The sequence below is a fragment of the Lepidochelys olivacea genome (assembly GCF_965140295.1).
Source record: "Lepidochelys olivacea isolate rLepOli2 genome assembly, chromosome: 5".
In the NCBI taxonomy this organism is placed as follows: Eukaryota; Metazoa; Chordata; order Testudines; family Cheloniidae; genus Lepidochelys; species Lepidochelys olivacea.
Genome location: NC_140415.1, coordinates 1,935,794 through 1,956,170, shown reverse-complemented (window position 1 = coordinate 1,956,170; position 20,377 = coordinate 1,935,794). Strand labels below are relative to the sequence as shown.

The following is a 20,377-nucleotide window of genomic DNA, read 5'->3' as shown; positions in this document are numbered from 1 at the left end:
TGGAGAATTCGGGGCAAGCTTTATACCTTTAGAAGCTTATCTGAGGTCACCACTGTTAGCGTGTCCTTCATGAGCAGTTCTGGCATCAGGATACTGGACTGCAAGGACGGGTGTCTGTACCTCAAGGCCTTCACTTCATGCTAGGCATCTGATCAGGAATTGAGTCAACCTCAGAGTGGCAGAGCATAGAAAGAAAATGGTACTTAATCAGAACTAACTGAATGCCAAGGCTTCTCCATATCAGGCTCGGCAGAAATTAGTGCTGTGCTGGGATATGAGCTGCAGAACTCAGACCCAGAGATACTGCAATAGTAGGCTACAAAGGGTATTGGCTCATTCCTGTTCTCTACAACAGCTCTTATTAAAAATGAAAGAGAAACCCTAAACATGTGGAATAGGTGGGGGCTGAAAATGAAGAGTTGCTTGAGAACTAAAAGTAATGGACATTATCCATTATTAATGTCCATTATTTTTAGTTCTCAAGCAACTCTTCATTTTCAGCCCCCACCTATTCCACATGTTTAGGGTTTCTCTTTCATTTTTAATAAGAGCTGACCGAATATGCTGACCCTTGCAGCAAAGACACTAGTTGTCTGTGGCTTTGCGCTGGGACTCCGTATTCCAGAGATGGTCTGCGGTTTTGTTCTCAGTGGCTGTATTTTGAGGAATCATTTCCCACTAAAGCATGAGAGCTTTTGGCCTTGCCTCATTGCTGTTGTCCAGAAAACTTGTTTTAATAACAACATGGGGAGTACCTCAACCTTCCCAGGCTGGCCCTGTTAGCCAGGTAAGGCTCAGTTCCTGACAGCAATCATGGCAAAATCCATCAAGCACACAGGGGAATGGAGACTCGTCGGAGTGTGGGAGGGGTCTTCCGGCTAGAGTAGGGGGTTGGAGTATATAGGGGGTGTATGGACTCTGGGTATCACTTACCTCAGGTGGCTCCTGGAAGTGGCCGGCATGTCCCTGCAGCCCGTAGGTGGAGATGTGGCCAGGTGGTTTTGCACACTGCCCCCATCCACAGGCGCTACCCCCGCTGCTCCCATTGGCCGCAGTTCCTAGCCAATAAGAACTGTGGAGCCGGCGCTCGGGACGGGGGCAGTGCGCGGAGCCTCCCTGGCCACCACTGCGGCTAGGGGCCACAGGGACATGCTGGCCATTTCCAGGAGCCGCGTGGAGCCAGGGCAGGCAGGGAGCCTGACTTAGCTCTGTTGTGCCGCCGACTGGGACTTTTAATGGCCTGGTCAGTGGTGATGACCAGAACCGCCAGGGTCTCTTTTCGACGGGGTGTTCCGCTCGAAAGATGTCTGGCAACCTAACTGTCACTGTGAGTGCTAGCCTCAGGCCATACCTGTGCACCCCCAAGGCAATGTCTGTGAGTGCACGTGGCACGAGGGAGGAAGGCCCTTTGCACCCTGTCTCCCACCTGACCTATTCCCTGTGCAGGATCAGGAACCAAGCAGCTCCAAATGTCCTAGTCAAGTAACCTGTGTTTATGCAGGAATATTGGGAAACCTGAGCTGATTATGTAATTAAAAATCACCACATGAAGAACTGCAGCCATTGGTCATATTGTTTAGGAATTGAACTCTTCCATTTGAAGGCCGCAAACCTTTACTTTTTGTGCGGCAGGAATCCCCATTGTAACTAATCTTCTCTTTTCTTCTCCAGAAATTCCATGGAACTGCACTGAAAGAAACTTGGGATGCCGCTATTTGGATTAAAGTTTGGAAAGAAGAAATTGAAAGGTAAGGCAGAGCCAGGTGGATCCCAGTGTCTGTGACAATCCACAGAATGTACACACAGGACCCAGTCTCTGACTCCTACATAAATGCGTGGGAGCACGTCTTACACCTGTGGAGTAGGCCGGGAAGTCTAGGGACAGCCACTTTCTGTTCACTTTCCCAGCACTGGGAACTCCCCCAGGGAGGTGCTGTAAACTGAGTCCCAGTGAACAAGATAATGTTTAAACAGAACAGTGAAGCTTGAACTAAACCCCGGGAAATGGCTGGGCTTGGAAAACCTGGGGCTTGTCTCCTTTTACGCACAGCCCTGTGGCACGGCACCCTCCAATGGCTGACGAAACATGCGGCTGGCAAACGGGGATGTGGAATTAATGACAATGACCCAGGTACACCTCTCTGCTAGGAGGCAGGGAGAGGAGCAGAGAGAGTGACATGGGGTGGCAGCGGTAGGGAGCTGGAGCCGGTTCACACGGGTTTGCGTGAACCGGTTGTTAAATTTTGAAGACGTTTTAGAACCGGTTGTTAACCCGCTTCCCTGCAGGGGGCGCTGAGGCTTTGATGGGCCCCGGCTGGGAAGTGATGTGATTCCTCCTCCGGCCGCCAGGGGCGCTGCGCTGCGGGAGCCATGTGGGCTGCCCCCTGGCCCTGGGCACCAGCCCTGGTGCTGCTGCTGCTCCCCTGGCCCTGGGGCTCCTGCTGCTGCCTGGGGGGTCCCCGGCTGCTCTGCTGGGCCGGGGCTGCGTCCTGCTGCTCTCCCCGCCAGCCCCGCACCCCCTGCCCGCAGCCAGCCCCGCACCCCCTGCCTGCAGCCAGCCCCTGTCTCCAGCCACCCCCTGAACCCTCTGCCTGCAGCCAGCCCCTGCCACACCCCCCTGCCCTGCCTCCAGCCACCCCCTGCACCCCCTGCCCTGCCCGCAGCCAGCCCCTGCCCGCAGCCAGCCCCTGTCTCCAGCCATCCCCGCACCCCTTGCCCACAGCCATCCCCTGCCGCACCCCCTGCCCTGCCCGCAGCCAGTCCCTGCCTGCAGCCAGCCCCTGCTGCACCCCCTGCCCTGCCCGCAGCCAGCCCCTGTCTCCAGCCAGCCCTGCACCCCCTGCTCACAGCCAGCCCCTGCTGCACCCCCTGCCCTGCCTGCAGCCAGCCCCTGTTGCACCCACCCCCTGCCCTGTCTCCAGCCAACCCCACACCCCCTTGCCTCCAGCCAACCCCGCACCCTCCTGTCTCCAGCCAGCTCCGCACCCCCTGCCCTGCCCGCAGCCAGCCCTGCACCCCCTGCCTCCAGCTAGCCCTGCTCCATGCCCCTGTCTGCAGCTGGCCCCACGTCCACTGGTGCCCTGCAGTTTCCAGGGCAGTAACCCTGCACACCTGCTTCAATGAGGGGGGCAGGGAGCAGCTGGGACCCACACGTGCACACCCTAGGGTGACCAGACAGCAAGTGTGAAAAATCAGGACGGGGGTGCGGGGTAATAGGAGCCTATATAAGAAAAGGACCCCAAAATGGGGACTGTCCCTATCAAATCGGGACATCTGGTCACCCTAGCACACGCCCAGGGTGTGGCAGGGACCCACGGCTGTGAAACGGAGCTCATTTCTAGGTCAGGCCCATCTTTTTGAAAAAGAACGTTAGGCAGGGTTAACACACACCCTTATTTTCCCGGCCTTGTTCGGCTTTTTGGTTCTTAAATCGCCGTCCGGGAGGAATTTTTAAATTTTAAAAGTTCCTCCCAGGAAAATACGGACGTACGGTAACCCTGTTGGTACAAAAACTACATACTGGGGCACATCCCTTACATCAGAACTTTTTATAGGGAGCCGGATGTTAAGATTTTGGCAGCTCAGCGCTGGGTGGCAGCGATCTGAAAGCTACAAAGCAGGGGAGTGCTATCAGCCGCAGAGACTCTCCAGACCCTGCACTCCCTGAGATTCCAAGTCAGAGCCTGGGACAAGAGGGAGTGAAGCTAGGGAGCAGCCAGTCTGCCCAACATGATCTTCTCAAGACCCCATGGTGTCTCCACTGGAAATCCATGCAGAAATGGACTCTGCTTGGAGCAGCATGAACTTCCATTCTGCACCTGCAACAACTGCTGTGGCTGGGGGATAGGGCTCAGGACAGGTGTAGCAGGGAGGCCAAGGGCAGCTCTTCTGAGAGAGGACTGGCATCAGCTAAGCAATGCTGCAGTGGAGGCTGACTCCTTGTATAGCGGCCCTGGGATCCAGAGACTCTGCCTGCTGACTCTTGGGCTCTGAGGACGAAGAGGCTTTGTTCTCTTTAGATCCGCTAGGCTACAAACCCCACTCTGGCAGGAGCTTGGACAGTCTGGTCTCTTGAAGTGTCCCATGGCCTTTTCTTCTTTCCCATAGGTATTTTAGTGGGAGCAAGTCCACTTGAGTGTAACTTGCACCTTCTGTCAGACCCTTGGCCATGCTCCTTGCACCAACTTCGACCCTCTCAGGGCATAGCTACACTTGCAGATGTAGAGCGCTTTGAGTTAAACCAGCCTTCAGAGAGTGCAGTAGGGAAAGTGCTGCAATCTGTTCACACTGTCAGCTTCAAGCACACTGGCGTGGCCACATTTGCAGCATTTGCAGAGGCATTGGGAGCGATGCATTATGGGCAGCTATCCCAGCATGCAAGTGGCTGCAATGTGCTTTTCAAATGGGGGTGGAGTGTGACAGGGAGTGTGTTGTGTGTATATGGGAGGAGAAAGAGTGGGTTTTTGGGGGGCTGAGAGCATGTCAGCATATTGTCTTGTAAGACCAGACAGCAGAAGACCTCCCCCCAGCCTCTCTCTCTCACACACAGCTTTCCACATGAATGGTTGCTTTCTCTCGGAGCAGATAAGCAACTGGCTGACAGAAACGGAGCTTTCAAAGGGCATTTGCGCATTCCTACAGCCGATTCCAAACAATGACAAGAGTGGCCACTTGACTTAAGGGGACTATGGGACGTTTCCGGAGGCTGGTCAGAGCACAGTAAAGCAACCCCTCGTCCACACTGGCGTCGCGGCACTCCAGCGGGGACGCAGCAAACGTTATCCCACTCGCCGAGGTGGAGACCAGCAGCGCTGTAGCCGTGGAGTCAGAGCGCTCTACGTGCCTTGCCAGTGTGGACGGGGAGTGAGCTAGTGCGCCCGGGGCTCCTTTTATGGCGCAGTAACTCGCAAGTATAGCCAAGCCCTCAGACTGTCACTCATTCATTGACGTGTAACTTGCCCACTTTGCACTCCTCCTTCCCGCTGGGCCCACTGAGTCTAAGGGACGCCACCTCCCACACTGAGGGCAGGTCAGAGAGGAGAGCAGCAGCAAAGGTCACTAACAGGAAGGTATAAGAATGTGTTAAGTTCACACGTCCTGTAATCCCGGGGGCCAGGTCGGCACTATAAACGTACACTGTTATAACAGCATCGCTCTCGGGTGTGAAAAATCCACCCCCCATGAGCGACTCTGTTGTACTGACCTAACCCCTGGAGTAGGCAGCACTACGCCAATGGAAGGGCTCCTCACAGCGCCATGCCACCGCCTCTTGGGGAGGAGGATTAACGACACCGGTGGGAGAAGCTCTCCTGTCGACATGATAGCATCTTCACGGGCGGGCTGCAGCAGCACTGGGGCAGCTGTGCCCCTGCACCATTTGAAGTCTAGACCTGCCCGCGGTGTGTGCTACTCTCACACAGGGTCCTTGAGTCTTGATTAGACGTAGGGCTTTACACCAGGCATAGCGTTTCCTCATTCCACGCCATAGGTCCTAGACGGACACCTCCCTCTCTGTCACGAGATGGCGTTCAGAGAGGAGGCGTTTTCCCTGGCCTTTGCAGGGATTCTGTTTGTTTCTCTCTGTCCAAAGAGGTATAAGAATATAAGAATGGCCAGATCAATGATTCATCTAGCCCAGTATCCTGTCTTCTGATAGTGGCCAGTGCTAGATGTTTCAGAGGGAATGAACAGAGCAGGGTAATTATCGAGTGATTAATCATCTGTCATCCAGTCCCAGCTACTGGCAGTGTGAGGTTCAGGGTCACCCAAAGTATGGGGTTGTCCCCCGATCATCTTGGCTAATAGCCATTGATAGATCTGTCCTCAAGGAACATTTTTTATACTTTTGGCCTTCACAACATCCCTTGGCAATAAATTCCAGTGGTTCACTGTGCATTGTGTGAAGAACTTTCTTACGTTTGTTTTAAACCTGCTGCCTATTAATTTAATGTAGTGACTACTTGTTTGTGTGTTATGTGTTATGTGAAGGGGTAAATAACACTTCTTGATTCACTTTCCCCACACCCGTCATGAGTTTATAGGCCTCAATCACATCCCCCCTTAGTCGCCTCTTTTCTAAACTGAACAGTCCCAGACTTTTAATCTTTCTTCAAATGGAAGTTGTTCCATACTCCTAATCATTTTTGTTGTCCTTCTCTGTATTTTTTCCATATTTTCTGAGATGCAGCAACTGGAACTGCACACATTATTCAGGGTGTGGGCGTACCATGGATTTATATAGTGTCCTTATGATATTATCTGTCTCATTATCTATCCCTTTTCTAATGATTCCTAACATTCTGTTAGGCTTTTTGACTGTCGCTACACATTGAGTGGATGTGTTCAGAGAACTACCCATGATGACTGCAAGATCTCTTGCTTGAGTGGTAACAGCTAATTTAGACCCTTTCATTTTGTTTGTATAGTTCGAATTATGTTTTCCAAAGTGCATTACTTTTCACTTATTGACATTGAATTTCATCTGCCATTTTATTGCCGTCACCGAGATCGCCTTGTAACACATCACTGTCCGATTTGAACTTAACTATCTGGAATAATTTTACATTGTTTGCAAATTTTACCTCCTCACTGTTTACTCCTTTTTCCAGATCATTTATGAATATGTTGACCAGCTCTCGTCCCAGCGCGGATCCTTGGAGCACCCCAGTAATTACCCCTCTCTACTGTGAAAACTGACTATTTACTCCTACCCTTTGTTTCTTATCTTTTAACCAGTTACTGATCCACGAGAGCACCTTCCCTCTTATCCCATGACAGCTTACTTTTCTTAAGAGCCTTTGGTGAGGGACCTTATCAAAGGTTTTCTCAAAGTCCAAGTACACTGTATCCACTGGATCACCCTTGTCCACATGTTTGTTGAGCCCCTCAAAGAACTCTAATAGATTGGTGAGGCATGAATTCCCGTTAGAGAAGCTATGCTGATTCTTCCCCAACAAATCGTGTTCATTTATGAGTCTGATAATTCTGTTCTTTACTATAGTTTCAACTAATTTGCCTGGCACTGAAGTTAGGCTTACCAGCCTGTAGTTTCCAGGATTGCCTCTGGAGGCGACTTTAAAAATCATAGAATCATAGAATATCAGGGTTGGAAGGGACCCCAGAAGGTCATCTAGTCCAACCCCCTGCTCAAAGCAGGACCAGTTCCCAGTTAAATCATCCCAGCCAGGGCTTTGTCAAGCCTGACCTTAAAAACCTCTAAGGAAGGAGATTCTACCACCTCCCTAGGTAACGCATTCCAGTGTTTCACCACCCTCTTAGTGAAAAAGTTTTTCCTAATATCCAACCTAAACCTCCCCCACTGCAACTTGAGACCATTACTCCTCGTTCTGTCATCTGCTACCATTGAGAACAGCCTAGAGCCATCCTCTTTGGAACCCCCTTTCAGGTAGTTGAAAGCAGCTATCAAATCCCCCCTCATTCTTCTCTTCTGCAGGCTAAACAATCCCAGCTCCCTCAGCCTCTCCTCATAACTCATGTGTTCCAGTCCCCTAATCATTTTTGTTGCCCTTCGCTGGACTCTCTCCAATTTATCCACATCCTTCTTGAAGTGTGGGGCCCAAAACTGGACACAGTACTCCAGATAAGGCCTCACCAATGTCGAATAGAGGGGGATGATCACATCCCTCCATCTGCTCGCTATGCCCCTACTTATACATCCCAAAATGCCATTGGCCTTTTTGGCAACAAGGGCACACTGCTGACTCAACAAGGGCACACTGCTGTAACATCAGTGTTACATTAGCTATCCACTAGTCATCTGGTACAGAGGCTGATTAAAGAATAGATTGCATACCACAGTTAGTCCTTCTGAAATTTCATATGAGTTCCTTCAGAACTCTTAGGTAAATACCATCTGGGCCTGGTGACTTATTACTTTTTAATTTATCCATTTGTTCCAAAATCTCCGCAAGTGACACTTCAATCTGGGAGAGTTCCTCAGATCTGTCACCTAAAAAGAATAGCTTGAGTGTGGGAATCTCCCTCACATCCTCTGCCGTGAAGACCAATACAAAGAATTCTGTTAGCTTCTCCGCAACAACCGTGTCTTCCTTGAGTGCTCCTTTAGTGCCACCATCATCCAGATGTACTACCAAAACTGATAGTATTTCTTAGTCTTTTGCTAGTTGCTCTTCAAATTATTTTTTGGCCAGCCTAATTACACTTTTACACTTGACTTGCCAGAGTTTATGCTCCTTTCTATTTTCCTCAGTAGGATTTGACTTCCAATTTTTAACAGATTTTTTTTTGCCTCTAACCACCTCTTTCACTCTGTGGTTTAGCCATGGCAGCATTTCTTGGTCATCTTAATATTTTTTTTATTTGGGGTATACATTTAGTTTGAGCCTCTATTATGGTGTATTTAAAGTTTCCATGCAGCTTGCAGGCATTTCACTCTTGTGATTGTTTCTTTTGATTTCCATTTAACTCGCCTCCTCCTTTTCGTGTCATTCCCCTTTTTTAAGTTAAATGCTACTGTGGTGGGTTTCTTTGGTATCTCCCCCGGCAAGGATGTTAAATTTAATTATGTTATTGATGCTATTACCGAGCAGTTCAGCTATAAGCACCTCTTGGATCAGATCCTGTGCTCCACTTAGGACTAAATCAAGAATTGCCTCTTCCCTTGTGGGTTCCAGGATTAGTGTCTCCAAGAAGCAGTCATTAATGGTGTCTAGAAATTTTACCTCTGCATCCTGTCCTGAGGTGACATGTTCCCAGTCAATATGGGAAGAGCTGAAATCCCCCATTATTATTGAGTTTTCTAGTCTTGTAGCCTCTCTAATTTCCCTGAGCATTTCACAGTCACCGTCACCATCCTGGGCAGGTGGTCGGTAGTCTATTCTTACTGCTATACTCTTATTATTCAAGCATGGAATTTCTATCCAGAGAGATTCTGTGGTATAGCTGGAGTCGTTTAAGATTTTTACTCTGTCTGATGCTACTCTTTCTTTCCTATATGGTGCCACTCCCCCACCAGCATGACCTACTCTGTCATTCCTATCTATTTTGTTCCCTGGTATTACTGTGTCCCATTGATTATCATCGTTCTATCAAGTTTCTGTGTTGCCTATTATATCAATCTCCTCATTTAATACCAGGCATTAGTATTTAGACTCCTAGCACTGGTATACAAGACACTTACAAAATTTGTCACTATTTAGTTGTCTGCCTTCACATGTTGTAATTGGGTTAGTCCTGCTTATAGTTTAATATGAAAAAGAATTGTGGTACCCTCTCCTGGATCTTGGAAGACCAAAAGAGTTCCTTCAAGGGATTTATTTTTGATCAGTGCTGCTATATCCCCTCACCCGGGCAGTACGGCTGGGCTCGGGGCATTTGAGTGAAAGAACAGGGGCGTCCACACGTCACTCAGCATCTCATAGGAAGAGACTGTGGTCTCTGGTGGGAAGGCTCTCTTCCAGATCGGGGCCAGTTTGGCTTTGGCACCTTAGTATTTCAACCAGGGGCCTGTCTGTGTGGGGTCAGCATATGTCCGGGTGTTCTCAGACACAGCCTCTCTTCTCTGTCCAGATGGACTTTTCAAATAACAGGCAATGTTTGGGGTTTTTGCAGAGGAGGCAAGCTGCAGCTCAGAAAGAGCCCCGATTGGTCTGCTTCATGACTGGTCCCTCCATTGCATCTGCAGCTGGTTGGTCTATTCCCCTGCAGCCGTAGCTGCTGGATCCCCCCCCACCCAGGTGCTGGCTCCCAGCCCTAGGGAGGTGGTCCCGCAGGGAGGCACTGACGGATGGCTGTTGCTGTGTCCTGGGCTTGCGCCAGCTGCCCTGCCACTGTGACACGGAGCGATACTATCCCCCACCTCCAGTGAGCTCCCCTGCTGCAGCTCCCCCAACTGTACTCCACCCCCCCAATTCCACCCCGTCCAGCAGTGTCCTCTTTTTGGGAACCTGAAATGTGGTAACCCGATCAGTCTGTGATCCCACTGTCCCTTGGAGCGCCTGGACTTGGACAACTGCACTGCTTGGTTCCAGCCAAATGGAAGGCTACCTAGGCTTTGATTTTTCACTGAGACTCTGTTTCTCGGAACCATAATGAGGAGTTTTCTAGTCCAGTGTCTTGACTTCAGAGGGACATTCAGAACGTCTGTTTCTTCTTGTGTTCTGCACACTACAGGACAAATCAGAGCTTGCTAGCTCTAAAGAAGCATAGTTAAGAGGGAAAGATCATTTATTTCCACATTTTAAAGGGTTTATACAGACAATGGACACTCAAAAAGCCAAAAAGCTGGGTCAGTTTCTTTATTTTCTCTTTGGTGTAGATGCAAATAGTATTCCCAAATTAAGGCCTCACAGTTCAGAAGAGGTTTAACAGCTTCCTGAAAGTTAATTTGTAACTCTTTAGAATGAATGGGATTTGTTTCTTTATAGCTTCCTGTTTTTATTCATGCTTGGTTCAGCTCAGCGATTCTCACCAAATTTATGGGAAATAAAGAGTGAAACTAAAACTTTCAAGAGAATGAAGCATGTTTACTTTTAACCAAAAAAACAATCTATGTTAATCTATGTTGCTGGGGCTAGCAGAAAACTCCATCTGCCACCTCCCACCTCAAACATCCTTGCCCCCCTCACAAAAGCTTATGCTCAAATAAATTGGTTAGTCTCTAAGGTGCCACAAGTCCTCCTTTTCTTTTTTTAATGAATTGTTTGTGACTCACCAATGAGGTTTTTGAGTCTCTTGTTGCTGGGACATTTTGCTGGAAATTGACAATAAGAAAGCCCCTGGTCAGAACTTGGAGACCAGTTTTCATCCTGCTTGAATAATGGCTTCATAAGTAGAAAAACTAATATTTAATCACTGCATTTACTTTTTAAGCAGTACAGGTCTGATTCCCCCTTTGCTATCACCAGTGTAAGGCCACTGAAGTCGATGAACTTAGGATATAGGGATACCAGATTGGAACATGCAGGGCCAACACCAGCTAGTTGAGAGGAAGGTGCAAGTAACCCCATAATAAGCATCTATGGGATAATCTGCCCTCCAAGAAGGTTTCATCCTAATCCCTAAGAGCTAGAGACTGGCTTTTAACCGTGAAGTATGATAATTGATATTCCTTCCAAAGAGTGCATGAGCTTTTATATTGTTGGTAGCCATATAACTGTCCAGTCCTTCTTCGAATCTTGCAAAATTATTGGCCTCAATGCCATCCTGTGACAATGAAGAGTTACCCCAGATTACACAAATGTAAAGGAGAATGGAATTTAGCCCTAACATTCAAATCCTGCGGCTCTGGAGCAGGCAAACCTCCCCCGATGTCATTGGGAGTGTAAGCTATGGGCCCGTAGGATTTTGTCAGAAAGCTGTAGAATTAGTAAACCAGGATGTCAAAGGAGGAAGCAGACTTTTTCAAAGAGTCTCTCACTTGGCCTCTTGTCATAAACGGAGTCTGTTCTCAGCAAGGGAACTGCTTCAGGGGTTACACTGGTGTAATTGGGATCAGAATTCATCTCATTAGGGTCAAAAACATTTCATGGTTTCTTCCTTGTGAGATGCATACCTTGCCTTATGAGCTGTGGCCTAAGCAAACTGAGTGGAGTTTTCTTTTACGTGTCACTGCAGTCCTGTTAAATAGTAACTAGATGTGAGACCGAAGCAGATGCTCTGAATGAGAATTTGTACTTTGGGGTTATTTATACAAGCGAGGGACATGTGTATACACGGTTTAAAACTAACCTTTATGAAACACGATTTTTACATTTGATACTGTTTCAAACAGTGGCACCAAAAGCTTTGGGGAGAATTTACTGCTGAGTGGTTGGCACTTGACAAAACAGATGGAGGTGGAACAGAGAGAGATGCAATGCTTCGGTAGAAACCAATCAGCAGTGCTGCAAGGGAAGGCAAAGGGAGAGCTTTTCTGATCTGCAGCCAACCTTGCTTTGGAGGGGTGGGGATTCAGGATGCTCACAGAGAATGGAAGAAAACAATGGCGAAGTCATGATCTCAGTTACACCAGTGTAAATTTGGAGTGACTGCACTGCTGCCTAGAGAGTTATTCCAGAGTTAATGATGTAAACAAGAACAGAATTTGGCCTTGATTAATCAATGCTAGGGAAATAAGTGTACTGCTCCCCATATGAGCTAAGCACAAGTTGTGTTACAGGGAATACTCTGTAGCTGACTCTTGGGACATAGAATCATAGGCTATGTCTACACTATGAAATTAGGTCGAATTTATAGAAGTCGGTTTTGTAGACAGCGTTTTTATACAGTCGATTGTGTGTGTCCCCACACAAGTGCTCTAAGTGCGTTAACTCGGCGGAGCGCTTCCACCGTACCGAGGCAAGCGTCGACTTCCGGAGCGTTGCACTGTGGGTAGCTATCCCACAGTTCCCGCAGTCTCCACTGCCCATTGGAATTCTGGGTTGAGATCCCAATGCCTGATGGGGCTAAAACATTGTCGCGGGTGGTTCTGGGTCCATATCGTCAGGCCCCCGTTCCCTCCCTCCCTCCGTGAAAGCAGCAGCAGACAATCGTTTCGCGCCTTTTTTCTTGAGTTACCTGTGCAGACGCCATACCACGGCAAGCATGGAGCCCACTCAGCTAACCGTCACCGTATGTCTCCTGGGTGCTGGCAGACGTGGTACTGCATTGCTACACAGCAGCAGTTAATTGCCTTTTGGCAGCAGACAGTGCAGTATGACTGGTAGCTGTCATCAACATAGTCCTGGGTGCTCTTTTAATCGGGCACCCAGGCAAACATGGGAGTGACTCAGCCAGGTCATTTCCCTTTTAAGTTTCGTCTCGTGGCGATTCAGTCCTACCGGCAGTGCACTATCTTTTAACCTCCAGCCAGCAGAAGATGATGGCTAGTCGTCATACTGCACTGTCTTCTGCCAAGCACCCAGGAGATGATGATGGCCAGCAGTCGTACTGCACAGTCTGCTGCCAGCAAGATGTATAAAGATAGATGAAGTGGCTCAAAACAAGAAATAGACCAGATTTGTTTTGTATTCATTTTCTCCTCCTTCCCTCTGTGAAATCAACGGCCTGCCAAACCTGGTTTTGAGTTCTATCCTTGAGGGGGCCATTCAGTTTCTCAGCCCCTTTGTTGATTTTAATTCCCTGTAAGCCAACCCTGTAAGCCATGTCATCAGTCGCCCCTCCCTCCGTCAGGGCAATGGCAGACAATTGTTCCGCGCCTTTTTTCTGTGCAGATGCCATACCAAGGCAAGCATGGAGCCCGCTCAGATCACTTTGGCAATTGGGAGCACATTAAACACCACACGCATTATCCAGCAGTATATGCCGCACCGGAACCTGGCAAAGCAAAACCAGGCAAGTAGGAGACGTCAGCACAGTAACGTAAGTGATGAGGACATGGACAGACTTCTCTCAAAGCAGGGGCCCTGGCAATGTGGACATCATGGTGCTAATGGGGCAGGTTCATGCGGTGGAATGCCGATTCTGGGCTCCGGAAACAAGCACAGACTGGTGGGACCGCATAATGTTGCAGGTCTGGGATGATTTCCAGTGGTTGCGAAACTTTTGCATGCATAAGGGCACTTTTATGGAACTTTGTGACTTGCTTTCCCCTGCCCTGAGGCGCAAGAATACCAAGATGAGAGCAGCCCTCATTCGAGAAGCAAGTGGCGATAGCCCTGTGGAAGCTTGCAACGCCAGACAGTTACCGGTCAGTTGGGAATCAATTTGGAGTGGGCAAATCTACTGTGGGGGCTGCTGTGATGCAAGTAGCCAACGCAATCAAAGATCTGCTGATATCAAGGGTAGTGACCCTGGGAAATGTGCAGGTCATAGTGGATGGCTTTGCTGCAATGGGATTCCCTAACTGTGGTGGGGCCATAGACAGAACCCATATCCCTATCTTGGCACTGGAGCACCAAGCCGCCGAGTACATAAACCGCAAGGGGTACTTTTCAATAGTGCTGCAAGCTCTGGTGGATCACAAGGGACGTTTCACCAACATCAACGTGGGATGGCCGGGAAAGGTGCATGACGCTCGCATCTTCAGGAACTCTGGTCTGTTTCAAAAGCTGCAGGAAGGGACTTTATTCCCGGACCAGAAAATAACTGTTGGGGATGTTGAAATGCCTATATGTATCCTTGGGGACCCAGCCTACCCCTTAATGCCATGGCTCATGAAGCCGTACACAGGCAGCCTGGACAGTAGTCAGGAGCTGTTCAACTACAGGCTGAGCAAGTGCAGAATGGTGGTAGAATGTGCATTTGGACGTTTAAAGGCGCGCTGGCGCAGTTCACTGACTCGCTTAGACCTCAGTGAAACCAATATTCCCACGGTTATTACTGCTTGCTGTGTGCTCCACAATATCTGTGAGAGTAAGGGGGAGACATTTATGGTGGGGTGGGAGGTTGAGGCAAATCGTCTGGCTGCTGGTTTCGCACAGCCAGACACCAGGGCGGTTAGAAGAGCACAGGAGGGCGTGGTGCGCATCAGAGAAGCTTTGAAAACAAGTTTCATGACTGGACAGGCTACGGTGTGAAAGTTCTGTTTGTTTCTCCATGATGAAACCCACCGCCCCTTGGTTCACTCTACTTCCCTGTAAGCTAACCACCCTCCCCTCCTCTCTTCGATCACCACTGTCAGAGGCAATAAAGTCATTGTTGCTTCACATTCATGCATTCTTTATTCATTCATCACACAAATAGGGGGATAACTACCAAGGTAGCCCAGAAGGGGTGGTGGAGGAGAGAAGCACCAGGAGGGGTGGTGGAGGAGGGAAGGACAAGGCCACACAGCACTTTAAAAGTTGAAAACTTTAAAACGTATTGAATGCCAGCCTTCTGTTGCTTGGGCAATCCTCTGGGGTGGAGTGGCCGGGTGGCTGGAGGCCCCCCCACCGCGTTCTTGGGCGTCTGGATGAGGAGGCTATGGAACTTGGGGAGGAGGGTGGTTGGTTACACAGGGGCTGTAGCGGCAGTCTGTGCTCCTGCTGCCTTTCCTGCAGCTCAACCATATGCTGGAGCATATTGGTTTGATCCTCCAGCAGCCTCAGCATTGAATCCTGCCTCCTCTCATCACACTGCCGCCACATTTGAGTTTCAGCCCTCTCTTCAGCCCGCCACTTACTCTCTTCAGCCCGCCACTTCTCCTCCCGGTCATATTGTGCTTTCCTGCACTCTGACATTATTTGCCTCCACACAGTCGTCTGTGCTATGTCAGTGTGGGAGGACACCATGAGCTCAGAGAACATTTAATCACGAGTGCATTTTTTTCGCCTTCTAATCTTCACTAGCCTCTGGGAAGGAGAAGATCCTGTGATCATTGAAACACATGCAGCTGGTGGAGAAAAAAAAAGAGGTAGTGATATTTAAAAAGAAACATTTTCTAGAACAATGGCTACACTCTTTCACAGTAAACCTTGCTGTTAACATTACATACACAGCACATGTGCTTTCGTTCCAAGGTCGCATTTTGCCTCCACCCACCACGTGGCTAGCCCCTCACCCCCCGCCACCCCGGCTAACAGCGGGGAACATTTCTGTTCAGCCACAGGCAAACAGCCCAGCAGGAACGGGCACCTTTGCATGTCCCCTTAAGAAAAGCACCCTATTTCAACCAGGTGACCATGAATGATATCACGCTCCTGAGGATAACAGAGAGAGATAAAGAACGGATGTTGTTTGAATGCCAGCAAACATACACTGCAATGCTTTGTTCTACAATGATTCCCGGGTACATGCTACTGGCCTGATGTGGTAAAGTGTCCTATCATGGTGGGTGGAATAAGGCTGCCCTCCCCAGAAACCTTTTGCAAAGGCTTTGGGAGTACATCCTGGAGAGCTGCAAATGCCAGGGCAAATTAATCATTAAACATGCTTGCTTGCTTTTAAACCATGTATAGTATTTTAAAAAGTACACTCACCAGAGGTCCCTTCTCCACCTGGCGGGTCCAGGAGGCAGCCTTGGGTGGATTCGGGGGGTACCGGCTCCAGGTCCAGGGTGAGAAACAGTTCCTGGCTGTCGGGAAAACCGGTTTCTCCGCTTGCTTGCTGTGAGCTATCTACAACTTCATCATCATCATCATCTTCCTCGTCCCCAACACCTGCTTCTGTGTTGCCTCCATCTCCATTGAAGGAGTCAAACAACACGGCTGGGGTTGTGGTGGCTGAACCCCCTAAAATGGCATGCAGCTCATCATAGAAGCAGCATGTTTTGGGCTCTGACCTGGAGCGGCCGTTCACCTCTCTGGTTTTCTGGTAGGCTTGCCTCAGCTCCTTAAGTTTCACGCGGCATTGCTTCGGGTCCCTGTTATGGCCTCTGTCCTTCATGCGCTGGGAGATTTTGACAAATGTTTTGGCATTTCGAAAATGGGTACGGAGTTCTGATAGCATGGATTCCTCTCCCCAAACAGCGATCAGATCTGCTCTCTGCTTGGCCTGTGAACTCCTTGGGGCAGGGGACTGTCTAACCATGGGCTCGTGCAGTGATCTATACCGGTGCTGCCATAATACAGATAATACATCCCAACCATACTGGTGCCATCAGAGCTGCCCTTATTCTCTCCCCAATGGGCCCTGAGTTGCTATAATTAGCTGAGACACCTGCCAACCTGGCAGACATGGTGGCCTGGTTTCTTTGGCACTTGTGGCTGGTACATAATGGGGAGATTCATCCGATCGTGTAACCTGGGGTCACTACTGTTGCACCAAGGGGGAATTTTGCCCATTGGTTTGTTGTAATAACCTCTCCACCTGCGATAACTCAGGTCTCTCTCATCCCCTAAAAGTGTGGCTATTTAATGATTAATCTTTTCCCTTGGAGCTGTGGCTGCTGTCCTGAATTGTCTCCTTGTTTCAGGGATGATGCTAACAATTAGCAGCTGACCAAGGCTCATCTCTCTAAGGCAATAATATCCCATCAACAATCTGAGCTAAGGGTTGTGATTTTCCTACCCATGGTAACATGGTAGTGTCCTCTGGGGGTTGGATCAGTCAGATGCAGCGCTGCAGCTCTCTCCATTGAACAGAACCAGCAGCTTACGAGGTGCCCAAAGAATGTGACTGTCTGCAGAGGGGTGGGGTGGGTCAGGGGGACCAGGTGTCAGTGTTTCTTTTGGGGTTTCATCACACTATTCTCATCTAATGCAAACACCTTCCCCATCTCGGGGTTAGTGAGCACATAATAATGAATTAATAAGACTTAGTGCTTATTTTATTATTGTTCATACATTTCTCCAAAGGTGTGCTGGCCCCTTGTCCACCCACCTGTCCTTGGGGCCTGGCTGCAGTGACCCTGTGCTGCAGAGGCAGGAGCTGGCTTTGTGGATGGTGTATGTCTGCTGCTCCTTGGCAGCATGGCTCCGGAAGGAGTTGTGTTGCAACTGTCTGTCCTCCGGAGGCTATTCATTCACAGCTCAGTGTGGGGGATGGGTCCCCACAAGGGTTACTGCCACTGGAAGGATGCTGTGTAGAGAGGCCAGTCTCCATCCTGCCCCAACCACCAATGGGTTATTCCTGCAGTGCTGTGGACGGGGGGACTGTACCATGCGGCTTGCCCCTCACACTCATGCATTGGCATAGAGTCCCCCCCCACACGCAGATCGCAGGAGATGATCCAGCCCCCTGACATGGGTGGCTGCACGAGTCCAGTCTCATGCTAGGGTTCCGGGGACTGGTTTGTTGGATGGTGGAGCACGGATTTCTTGCACAGAGTCTGTGTTGTCTCTGTTATGCTGTCAGGCTCTGTCGGTGCATCACTCTTAGGGCTGAGATGTGTCTCTCTTCATGCATCCGGTGTCAGGCCTTAATTTGTGTAAAACTTAGCAAAACTGACTAGGGACCGAATGGCTAGGCAGCAGTTCTGCGGAAAAGGACCTAGGGGTGACAGTGGACGAGAAGCTGGATATGAGTCAGCAGTGTGCCCTTGTTGCCAAGAAGGCCAATGGCATTTTGGGATGTATAAGTAGGGGCATAGCGAGCAGATCGAGGGACGTGATCGTTCCCCTCTATTCGACATTGGTGAGGCCTCATCTGGAGTACTGTGTCCAGTTTTGGGCCCCACACTTCAAGAAGGATGTGGATAAATTGGAGAGAGTCCAGCGAAGGGCAACAAAAATGATTAGGGGACTGGAACACATGAGTTATGAGGAGAGGCTGAGGGAGCTGGGATTGTTTAGCCTGCAGAAGAGAAGAATGAGGGGGGATTTGATAGCTGCTTTCAACTACCTGAAAGGGGGTTCCAAAGAGGATGGCTCTAGACTGTTCTCAATGGTAGCAGATGACAGAACGAGGAGTAATGGTCTCAAGTTGCAGTGGGGGAGGTTTAGGTTGGATATTAGGAAAAACTTTTTCACTAAGAGGGTGGTGAAACACTGGAATGCGTTACCTAGGGAGGTGGTAGAATCTCCTTCCTTAGAGGTTTTTAAGGTCAGGCTTGACAAAGCCCTGGCTAGGATGATTTAACTGGGAATTGGTCCTGCTTTGAGCAGGGGGCTGGACTAGATGACCTTCTGGGGTCCCTTCCAACCCTGATATTCTATGATTCTATGATTCTATGAAAACCATTCAGTTCTCCACTCCCCCCAGGCAGCCACAGAAACTAATATCCACAAATTCCGCCCATTGGCCTGTTTAAGGCACTGCTGTCTGCGCTTTCATTTATAACTCAGACAAATTTCCGCTGTCCTCAGCCAGGTCTCGAATGTAACCTTTCATAAGACTTTTCCATGCAACAGCCCTACATTTAGAAGACTGGATGGACAATTATATTTATAGCTGCTTTTTGGCATGAGTTTAAAGTTATTCACTCCAGATGTTGTTCTGTGGTTTAGCTCCTAAATCTCTCTGCCTGAAAAAGCAGCCACTTTCCCAGAGACTCGGTTGCTGTGGTTAGACCAGGGCCTGGGCACTGGGCTACAGTTACATGTGGTTAGTTTCCAGTGAACGAAATGCTAGAGAGGGTTGTTTGTCATTGTTTTCAGCAGCAGTGACCTGGTAACCTGAAGCACAGACACCAGCACTGACTTTCATTCTTTCTTTCCAGTGACTCCAGTCATCTGGAGTACTGTGTCCAGTTTTGGGCCCCACACTTCAAGAAGGATGTGGAGGAATTGAAGAGAGTCCAGCAGAGGGCAACAAAAATGATTAGGAGGCTGGAGCACTGAGGGAACTGGGGTTATTTAGTCTGCAGAAGAGAAGAGTGAGGGGGGATTTGATAGCTGCTTTCAACTACCTGAAAGGGGGTTCCAAAGAGGATGGAGCTCGGCTGTTCTCAGTGGTAGCGGATGACAGAACAAGGAATAATGGTCTCACGTTGCAGTGGGGGAGGTCTAGGTTGGATATTTGGAAAAACTGAGGTCCCTTCCAACCCTGATATTCTATGATTCTGCGAAAAGGAGCTGCATGGCCTTAGAATTAGAAGGTCATTTCTGGCTGGGATCCGATGGGCAGCATGTAGCATGGCACGGTGCGGCTCTCCTCTCCAGCCGTAGGATTTCGCTGCATTTGCTTAAGCTGAGCTTGTTTGGCTTGTAGCTCGTTGAAGTTTGTTGCTTCTTTTTTTTTTTGATCGGCTCCCAGCAAGGGGGGGGCAAGCAGGGGCAAGGTGGGGAGAGAGTCAAGGGTGCACAGTGGGCCCATCACAGTCCCAGACTGCACACCGGGGTGATCTAGTCACATAGAGTGTTGGGGTTCTTAGGGATTGGTTTGTTTTGGCCTGTTTTGAAATGGGATTAGCTTGATTTTTGGCTTAATGTGAAAGACGGGGTGCTTATTTACCACGTGAAAGTTGGCAATGGTGATCTGGGAAGAGGCCCAGGGAACTAGCAGCCACTACTTGCAGTGAGCAGTATGTGGCTGCTGTGGATAGGGTCCCTGGGTTGGAACCCAGCATAGCAGGCACTCCCGGGTTCCTTCCCAGCCACCGGCAAAGTGGTGTAAACCCTGAGAAAGGGACAAGACTCCTTGGGGAGCCCAAGCAAAGGGCTGAGTTTACAGGGGCCAGGGTGGAAGACCCTGGTGAGGGTAGACAGACAGTTTTGTTGGACTCTGGGGTGCCAGGAGTGGGGAAAGGCCTGAATATGGCACTCAGCAGCTGGAGATACTCAAGAGGAGAGTGGGTGTCCGTCCCCCCTGGTTACAGGGATTCAGTTGAGTTATTTTAGTTTTTTGTTTATAGCACTCATCGGAGAGGTTTTCAGTGGCCCCTGTTCCTTGTTGGGCAAGGGAAAGCGGAGTCGTTAAAGCAAATGGTTGTCATTTGCTCTGTGAATTGGTGGTAGCTGCTATCTACAGGCAGTGACAAGTCTGGAACTCCCAAGAGAGGAATTTGAAGAAACGTGGGGGATGTTCCTTACTCCTACAAAACAATGTGCAATGCCAGTTCAGGAGCATCTGTTCAGCTTGGAAAAGGGTCATTGCT

At 49.4% G+C, this 20,377-nt stretch overlaps 1 protein-coding gene across 3 annotated transcripts in view; it reads left to right on the top strand.

Moving 5' to 3' along the window:
* LOC311520963 (phospholipid-transporting ATPase ID-like) overlaps nucleotides 1-20,377 on the top strand; it is a 155,216-nt gene that overhangs the window by 19,903 nt on the left and 114,936 nt on the right. For all 3 annotated transcript variants that reach the window (XM_084628991.1, XM_084628992.1, XM_084628990.1), the window contains exon 2: nucleotides 1,672-1,748. In XM_084628991.1, coding sequence (XP_084485117.1) covers nucleotides 1,706-1,748 — 43 coding nt within the window. In that variant the 5' untranslated portion in view covers nucleotides 1,672-1,705. The remainder of the gene's footprint in view (nucleotides 1-1,671; nucleotides 1,749-20,377) is intronic.